This window comes from Apium graveolens, chromosome 9, assembly GCF_009905375.1.
Source record: "Apium graveolens cultivar Ventura chromosome 9, ASM990537v1, whole genome shotgun sequence".
In the NCBI taxonomy this organism is placed as follows: domain Eukaryota; kingdom Viridiplantae; phylum Streptophyta; class Magnoliopsida; order Apiales; family Apiaceae; genus Apium; species Apium graveolens.
In genome coordinates this window covers 120104714-120115139 of record NC_133655.1, presented here as the reverse complement: position 1 = coordinate 120115139, position 10426 = coordinate 120104714, and the positions used below count along the sequence as shown (strand labels likewise).

The following is a 10426-nucleotide window of genomic DNA, read 5'->3' as shown; positions in this document are numbered from 1 at the left end:
CTCTTTCAAGATTCATCTAATTCATCCCATAATTATTCACGGGTGGCTTAGTCACTAATGGCTTCTTTTAACCCGATAACAGCTATCCTCTGAAACATTTAAATCAACTTCTTCTCACCTTTATTTATATCTCAAATGCTCACCATTTACTGTAGCTCTCAAATCCATCCTCGTAGGTACAATCGCTTCATAGAACAAGTTCTAAACTGGGAGTATAGAACAGGATGTAGGGTAAACTAAAGAGATACACTCACAACCGAATGTCCAGTAAAACAAGAATAAACAGATTGAGGTTCTTGAATAGGTAATCTCATATCAAGAGGTGGAAAAGTAGCGTAGAATAGCTTAAAGAAGTGCACTCGTTATAACAGAAGGTAGTGCCATTAATGCTGGTGGAGTAACAAGGTGCAATCCAATCTGAGAGAAGATGACGATCCTCGAACGGAAAGCTCCAAACGATCAAATGACACTGGGAAATCAAGATCCGCCATTGCCGTTGTCTGGAAATCACGTCGCAAACTGAGAATCCCGAATCGCAACATGAACCATGCCGGAGACCTACTATGTAATCGCACTCATCCTTATGACGTCTTAACTTTCTATATCCTAATCCTAATCCTAACCCTCTACCCAATCCCGACAATCTAGGCTTGTTTCAGTGACTTATAACCTGTAGCTCTGATACCAACCTGTGGCGCCTTCCAAACCCGGGTCAGAAGTTTGGGGTCCACAACACAAACACATTATATTAACCTGTATAAGAAATATTATTTATAATGACCCTGCTTCATAAAACCACGGATCGCAACAGGTTAAAGTATGAAAATAAGCCACAACCTTAACTTTTATTACAACGTACCAAATTTCCCTTTAATTTAACTTACAACTGATAATAAAAGTATTCTTACAATTTGACTATCTCTCTACCCCCATGAAGCTTCTGCTAGCTCGATCCAACTCAACTGGAACCTTAGCCCGCACTTTGGACTGAGGAACTTCACTATTTTCCATATCCTTTTCAACTGTAACATATATAAAAAGATTCCCAAGAGTGAGATAACTAGCTCAGCAAGTCATGATAACGATAACTGAGGTTAAACAGTGATCAAATGAAATGATTCAAAGGAATCAAGTTTCTTTTTAACTAATCATTAGAATTGAATATTCATTTTAAGTTTTAAAAACCAAGGTTAGGCTGCTGATCAGTCACGCACTAACCCCGAGCAAGCACACAACACTGCTCTAATTATTGGATTCAAGGCACACATTGGCCTAACTTGACCATTGGTATGGTCTGACCACGAATCTGGTCCACATATATAAAAACTATCCAATCCTAAAGCAGTTCAATATGATAATAATATGATTCAATAAAACAAGATCATAATCAATGATGGTTAAACATTTGCATAAAAACGTAAGGAAACTCATGGATGTCTCAAGGGTATATCAGGGTATGTATAAGAAACGATTTTCAGTTTGTACAAGGGTCAGGTATTTGACCAGTAATGATTTTTCAAGATATGGTTCTTTGATGTTATTAAGAATGATTGGAGTATAAAAGTTTCTGTGTTTTCAAATCATTCTCTTTCAGTGTTTGGTGTTTGGTAGTTATACCTTTGGAAAGTAGTATTATATTGGTATGGTTTAGTGTCTGAGGATTAACAAAGGACGGATTACAAAGAATAAGGCTTATGGCTCAAGATCAAGAAAATCAGGGTTCAAGGTTAAATGGTTTAAAGCTCTTGCAATATAAAACATGAGTTATTTTGAATAATAGCGACATGTTATAAAACAGTTCAAAAATATTGGTAATATATATATCTTGAAGAAAAGTTCAGAAATATTTGCCTTACAAGGCTTTATAACTATTACTGATCAACCTTGAGCCGACTCTGCTGCTCAGGCTCTAACGTCCAACCACTAGATCCCATTAGATTTGACTTTGATACTCAAGTTTTTCTGTTGAAACTCTATTGAGCTCGTCGACTGATCATTAGATTATCTTTAGTCCATCGTCCACTTTCAGGTTCCCGACTATAACCTACAGGGTTGAAATACCCTACGTTAGACGTCTAGGTATGCTTGACATATCCTCGATACTAATTCTTACCCAACGATATTCAAACCCGACTCGCAATTATTCATATTAGAATAACACATACAACAATTAGGGTTCATATTCTCAAAATCGATCAAGTGCTTGTTTTTTAGAAAATACGTATACTTGTCATTTTACGAAATTAGGGTGATTGGTTTTGGCAAAACGTATCACTACAACATACAATCAGGGTTGATATAAAACATACGTACATGTATTTACTTATATTCGCACGACGTCCCGATAATCCTCGGATACGCTTCCGTATTTCCATAGTTCGATTCCCCGGAAATCTTACAGCGTCCCCTTTGTTTATCGGACTACCCGTCGAAACATCAATCGACGTCAATTCACATTAATTCTAACAATTAATTCAACAACAATCGTAATCCACTTCACAAATCCCAATCACCGATTCAACTATTTTATTATTACTATTATTCGCATTCCAGTTCGGACCTTAAGAATTATATCCGACTATTTACAAATCGAAAGTGACAGTACGAATCAATTACTAAGTATTGTTTTATAATTATAGGACTCAGAATTAATTCATCACGGTCCACCGTCGACTCACCGAAGTTCACCGTCGACGGCGGCAAAATTTATGGGTACCCGATTAGTTTCGGGTTTCCAACATAATTTCACCGATAAAAATAAATATTCCGCACGAAGAATAATTATATCACGGATAATTGATCAAAAATTCTATGTAAAAAGAATTAAAATTCCGTTTGGAATTAACCGTACAAATCAACACAGGGAATTAACCAAGAGAACACACAACACACACGCGCTACACGCGCCAACAACACAAAACGAACACAGAGCCGAAAAAACCTGCGGCAGCATATCAAACCACGGCACCCACCCTCGATACACTGCAACACACACATACTGGATACATTTACACACACTTAAACACACACAGCATACACACATATATATACCAGAGTATATATAACAAGCCAAATATGGAACAAAGGAATCGCCGGAAATCCGGCCGGAGAACTCACCGAACGGCGAGAAATCGAGCGAACCCGAGGGAAGAACAGAGGGAAACGAAGGAACAGGGAAGGAGATGGGTTCGAGAGAGCAAAGGGAAGAGAAAAACAGAGAATCGATGAGAAAGAGAGAAATACAGGAGTGATTATAGAGATTTCGAGAAGCTGCCACACAAATAAAAACTGATATGTGTCCCCTTTGTTTTATAAGAATTGGGCACGTATCCTGATATCCCCGGGAACTGAATTTTGACTCGTTCTTTCAATATAAACGAATCAAAGTTGCATAAAAATAAACTAGGAAAATTGTCAAATAGTTTTAAGATTTTATAAATACCCCGAAGTTAATAAAACATAAATTTCGTAATTTTTAAATAGATTTTGAAATGCAACTTATACCCGTTTTTCTCAAATAAACGGATCAACGCGCGGGTCAAATTAATCCTGAAAATTTCCAAAATAATTTTAAAATTCCCAGAATATTCCCGACTTAAATAAATATGAATTTTAAAAATTTTAAAGAATTATAGAATTAAATACAAATTTTACAAATAAATGTAATCAGAAAATCATTTACAGATAATTAATTAATAAAATATTGATTTCTCAATTTTATAAAATCCTAAAAATAATTAATGTAATTATATAATCATAAAATCAATTTTAGAGGCGCTTCAAATATTTATACAAATAAATTTGCACTAAATTCACTTTTGAAAGTGAAAATAATTCAACACTGCTTCAGAATTAATCACGCGGACAATCCGGTACACCATAAATCACACATAGCTACTAGTCAAACAACACATATTGGTCAAAACCAATAAACATATTTTATTTATTTAATAATTCTCATATTCATATATTTAAATAATTTTAAAAAAAATACACGAGTCGTTATACTAAACCTTAAATAGATGGAATGTTTATCAACTAATTTCTTATTATTACAAAGAGCTAAATATTTTTAAAACCTATTTAAGGAATTGGTGAACCCTAAAAAAATAACAACTATTAAATTAAGTTCCAATTTAAATTTTATATAGTAATTTTTATATGTTGAATTATTAAATTTTATAAACAGACAAAGCACACTATTCAAAAGAACATTGAAAAGAAAATGAAATTTGAAGAAACTGAAATACAATAAAGTCAAGATCAATTTCAAGAGAAAGAACCAACGAAGAAATCAAAAATGAACAAGTGGAAGAGGTGGAGAGTGTAAAAGTTAAAAAAACATTACTATATTACACATGTTATTTACTAAATTACTAGTTTTTGTGTAAAAGGTGAAAACGTATAGTAGGAGATTAATGCTATATGATGGGGCCAGAGAGATGGGACACCAGGAGAAAGGTGTGGTACAGGAGAAAAATAATAAATTACTAATTATGGTTATGACAATCACTAAAATTAAGAAAGTTCTGAAATTATAGTAATTTTGATTTAGTGATTCTGTTAAGTATAAATAGTGATTTATCGTCGGAATATAGCAAGTATGGTATGCAAATTGATCGTTGGAAGATAGAGAAAAATATAGTGAAGTCGGATTTTAAAAAAAATTATCAATTAATGGAAAAAATTAAATTAAAAATAAATATAAAAGTATTAACGTAAGATGTACAGAGGGAGTTATGCCTGTAGAGGGAGTTATGCCCTTATGCCTGTAAATTGGAGGGAGAGATAAGGAGTTAATAAAATTTGTGTGGTGGAGATTCAATTCAGGTTATAAAATTAGTGGTTGTCATTGGTTTTTAGAATAAAATTGATTTATATTTGATCATATCAATTAGTCATTTTAATGAGATTTTTTAATCTCATCAATATTATTACCGTGTTATCTTATTATATATATAGAAGAGATTGATGCATGTCATGACATATAAAAGTTCCTACTTATCGCGGCACAAGCTTTGTACACCTTTTATATAGAAAAAATAGTTTTACATCAAAACAAAGTTTATATTTCTCAGCTCCATGAGTATTGACCGCCCAGCCAGAAATCACTAATATTTACAACATCTACAATGTTTTTTTCCAATATAAATAACAAGCAAAGCTAGTCATTTCTGTACAAGGACTCCGGGTGTATATGCAGATATTTAGTGGTTGAGGGAAACATGTACAAGTAAAAGGGTCATTGTTAATTAGGACTTGGGAATCATCTTTTCCACCCAGCAATGCCAGTGGTGGCAGGCGCCAAGCTCGATACGGAGAGACCATGGTCATACATACGTTGTATCTCTTCTCTGTACACAGGCAATGACTTATCGGGAATGGTTGGGGTTAGTTCTACCACATCCCCCATTCTCAGTTGGCAGTTGGGATCATTCACGGATTTGTGGTTCAACCTCGGGCGCAGTTCTTTCTTCACCGATATTCCATATGGGGACCACCTAGCGAAACCCCTGCCAGTTCTTTCAAGCAAATCACTGACAGTAGAATTGGCTGGAAACTCCTGAACTGACATCTGTTAAGCAAACAAAAATTGTTAATAATAATGTGATGGTGATTTTTAACTATGCCTAAGAAACATAAGCTTCAGGCAGCCTATATATCATATTCTCACTTGCAGAATTTTCTGTCAATAATTGATCATGCATGCAAAAAAAAAAAAATTATTGCTTCTTAGGACATCGTTGACTTCATAAACTCTGAATACTTCGAAATGAGAAGATAGAATAGAAATAAATTAGATCAGGTAACAAACCTTATCGTTTTCAATCAAAATGATAAAAACCGGTCCATCAGCTCCACAATTAGGGTGTAAGCTGTGTGGACAATCCTTGGAATGTGAAGGGAAGGTACAGGGTGGCTTTACTGATTGATCATAAGCCATAGTTGATTGCTCTTTCACCATGGTTTCACATTGCCATGTAACAACCCAGCGAGCCCACTCAACCATCTGATGTACAAATGAAGAGTATTTACAGTCGCCTTCTTTGTATCTCCAATGAGCTGCAAATCCAATCTCTGCTTGTAGGTGCATCTTTTTCGTTCTAATCTGAACTTCCAAGGGGGCCATGTCTTCCCCCACTACTACTGTGTGCAAAGACTGATACCTGCAGAAAGAAGAAACATAATTTTTCAGTACTAGAATCCCACCAAAAAGATTGTGCATGTGCTTGGCGCACTGATTAGGTGTCTACATGTTGCCTCAATGTCATGGTTTAATCCCTCGAGGAAGTCTCTCTTTTTTTTAAAGGTAAGTCTGCATACAACGAAACTTTTCCCTACTTATGCGGGGGCCTTGTGCAATGTAATACCTTTACTCAAATATGAGATTTCTACAAATATATATATATATATATAAAATTTAAGATGATAATCAACATTTACTTACCCATTACACTTGGGATGGATGATATAGTCTTTAAATTTTCCAGGAACTCGAGACCATAACCGATGAACAACTTTTAGCGCCTGATAGCAGTCATCCTCATTTTCAACAATCAACCGCAGCCCGTGAATGTCATGAACTTCATCCATACTTAGCTTTTTTCTGCTTACAATATCAGATATATAAACATTTCATTCAATATTAGCAAAAGAGAATCATTCAGAACCAAAGTGCAAAACAGTATGAAGTTAGTAGGACCATCATGTGACCTTTCTACTGATTTCTTTAATTGAGATTATTTCATCTTGGTTTTGACCATTGGGCTACATAAAATTGTGTTCAATAAAAATGTTGAATGTTGTGTCTTTTTTCTTGACCAATCCCTCTGTGTTTTTTCTTTCTGAAAATAGAGCGAGGTACTTCAAATTTAAACTTGATCCCGATTCTCTATGAAATTTAATGATTTAATAAGTAAATATAAATGATGTTTTGCATTAAATTCTTTTATTTAAATAATCGGTGTATTTACTGTTCAAGCTCTTTTTAAGTCACGTGTAGATGATATTTAAAAAAAAAACAAATCCAAGCCTACCATATAAGTGATATCCCATACCTTAAGTATCAATGTATCATTGACAAAAGCCTATTATAGTTAGGTAATTGTTTAAATATATGCAGAGTCAAAGATCCGATTATTAATTAGATCATTGAACATACTTAGTTACTTACCAATTTCAGGATCGTCGATTTTTACCTATTGTTTAAGCACACACAGTGCACGTGCAACCACAATTATTTGTTTCAAAAAAATGCTTATACACATACAATTTATATGTAGAAAGAGATCATACTTTAACATCTTGCGGTGGATGCTATACAAGCTTTTGTGCCGCCCAGATAGAACATAATAAGAAATGTCTCCGTCCTTAAGAGCAGTCTCCAGCCTCTCAGCGGATGACGTGATCTTTGTCTCATCAAATAATTTCACAAGTTTGGAGGACAAATCCTTGTGCTGATCAGGGTTAAGATGTTTAAAACAGAGATTTTCCAACTGTTCTTTCCAAGTAGAGATTCCTAAACGGTTAGCAAGTGGAGCAAATATTTCCAATGTTTCCTTGGCAAACCTCTTTCGTTTGCTCAAGGGTAAAGCCTCCAGGGTCATCATATTATGCAATCGATCTGCCAATTTTATGAGGACAGCCCTAGCATCAGCCATAGCAAGGAACATTGTGTGCAGCCGATCAGCCTCAACAGTTTTACTTGCTGTATTGCTTTCTCGGGCAAGCTTGCTCAATTGACTTAACTTAGACACCTGTATAAAATACGTCACAGGACAAGTTATTAACTTTCGACAGAAATTAATATACTGATCATATAAACAATTTAAAAAAAAAAGCTCCAAAAAGGCTGTACACATCTGCATATGTAAAATGATGCATGCTTATGATAATCGCAGAGAGACTCCTAAATAAAGGATAGAGGAAAGATAATCTTATAGTCCATGAAGAAGATCACTGCAGGATACTGACATAAACATGTAATCGCATGGAGCCAATTCCAACAAGAAGTGATAAAGTCAACCCCGATGCATGAGCAGAACTACCAAAAAGGCAGCTGCATCCGCATCTCCCATAACAATACATAAATCGTCCATTTTAATTAATTTTGCAACACTAAATTACCAAATTATGTAGAGTCAACAAAAGAAAATTTCAACGGCAAATACTGTGACAAGTCTTAACACAGGTTAACACTTAATACCAAGTTAAAGAGCAATACCCCTTCTACCAGATCAGCAACCTCCGCACCAAATGTCCCGTAAATATAGTCAAAAGTCATAAAAGAATCATCAAGTGTGTCATGGAGAAGACCCGCCGCTACCACTGTAGAATTGGCACCTATAACCGCAAGCAAAATTGCAGTCTCCACACAGTGTTGTAAATAAGGATCTCCACTTGCTCGCATCTGCAACATGAACAAAATTCAGTTACAAAAAAAACCAAAATTCTAATTAAACTCCCCCTTACTTAGCAACCAAATATTTATACTTCTTGTGATCCATTTTACTCTAAAAAAACTTTTCAAAAGCCGAAAATATCATACCTGCCCTCTATGAGCTTTCTCGGCCTCATGAAAAGCCTTAACTACAACATCATCACAAAACACACTATATCTCGACTGCGCATTCAACAACAAATCTCTCGCAACACAATGATCCTCGACAAAATTATCCTCCATGGTAAAAGTTAATTCATCCACCTGAACCGCATTACGACACATTTCAATTCTCCGTAATTCATAATCAACACTAACATTTTGTCCAACAATTCCATTAAACAATCTTTTAATCCTGCCATCACCGCTATCCTTTGCGAATTTCGAAAGCGGACTAGAACTGGCCGAAACAGGGCCTTGAAAAACCGAAACAGGACTCGAATCTCGCTTCGAAAACGAATTAAAATACGGTGAGTAACAATATGAACTACCTAAATCTTCCTTTTTGTCGTGTCGAAAATCATCAATTAGAGCTGTAGAGCTGGATGATGAAGCGTGTTTCGACGACGGCGATGAGAATAAATACGACAGGCCCCCGATCATCGGCGATGATCGAGCGTTCGAATCGAAATCGTAGAAGGAATTTGATCCAATTGAAGCTGGATACGGCGTCGTATTGGCTATTGTTGAAACTGCCATTAAATCTGAAACCCTAAACCCCCAATTTTAATCTCAATTACAATTATATAAATGAATGAATGAATCTAAGAACTTATGGAGGGTGTAGTTGAAATGAAAGAATGAATGGAAAAGAATTGCAGAATATAAAAACCTGTAAATCTTTATATAGAAAATTAACAGGAGATATTTATTCGTGAATTGTAACTCAAGTTTTGTTTGTTTTATTATTATCTTTATCTGTAAATAAACGAAACGAAAAGGCTATTCTGACGATAATTTAGTTAGTTAACGGAAGAAGAAGAAAAAGTTGAATTTACGAAAATGTCCGTGTAAATGAGGTTAAATATAATACAGAGGTTAAAGCAATGGTCGTCGACTGAGTGGTGTGATTAAGTTTAAAAATTATTGTGATTTTGTTATGAGCTAATCATATCATGATAGGGATAATTTAAATTAAGATTTTAAAGGGGGATCAAATCAATAGTAAATCTGCTGATTACCGCATAGTTAGTGGAGTCCACTTAGTTAAAATAGGTGAGTACAATGCAAGTTGTAGTATAAATTTTGAGCAGCCGGTGAGGACGGGGTTGGCACTAACACGTATAGGCTGAGGTGGCACATGCATAGAATAAGGCAGATGATGTTAACTCGGCGAGTCATTATTACAGTTAGCCACCCGGGTGGTTGTTCGTGCAGAAATTCAAATTTATTTGATTTGAATCGGCCAAATTTAAAATTACATAATTTATTTAATGGTACAAGCCGATTATGAATATTATATTAAAAAATCGGAACCGAACCAGTCCGCATTAGCCCGACACCCGGCTCATTAACCCGCCAATCCATGTATGGTTTACAAACAACAGTCTATTTCTTGAAAAAAAATCTCTTAAGATTGCTGCTTTATATAACCTGAATAAAGTTGTGTTCCTTTAGTATATTTCATTCCTTATAGCAAGTTCAATTCAATATTATAAGTGATATTATTTCTATAACTTGAAATCAAATGTCAAAAATTTCAACTACAAAGCAGTTCTATACTTGGATGCAAATATGCATATATGCATTCTTGGTTCTAAATTTGAAATCAAGGATGCATTTATGCATCTAGTCACATCATCATACTACTACAAATGAAATGCATGTTGTTGTACTTATAAATAAAACTTAGGGCAAGTGACAAAATTTAGGAAAATAAGGAAATATTTAGTTTTAAAATGCATCTAGCATTGGAGTTAAGTTTTGTTTAAGCACCAAAAGACACTTTTTGATGTCAAACTATAGCAATAATTATAACTATTTTGT

At 34.8% G+C, this 10426-nt stretch overlaps 1 protein-coding gene across 1 annotated transcript; it reads right to left on the bottom strand.

The window, feature by feature from the left end:
• Nucleotides 1–4994: 4994 nt before the first annotated feature.
• LOC141683457 (putative GTP diphosphokinase RSH2, chloroplastic) lies at nucleotides 4995–9285 on the bottom strand. The gene is made up of 6 exons (XM_074488191.1): nucleotides 8549–9285; nucleotides 8225–8410; nucleotides 7297–7757; nucleotides 6449–6607; nucleotides 5816–6167; nucleotides 4995–5575 (listed from the first exon to the last, which is right to left on the bottom strand). The coding sequence occupies exons 1-6, from the start codon at nucleotides 9137–9139 to the stop codon at nucleotides 5267–5269; spliced, it is 2058 nt and encodes a 685-aa protein (XP_074344292.1). The 5' UTR covers nucleotides 9140–9285; the 3' UTR covers nucleotides 4995–5266.
• Nucleotides 9286–10426: the final 1141 nt, after the last annotated feature.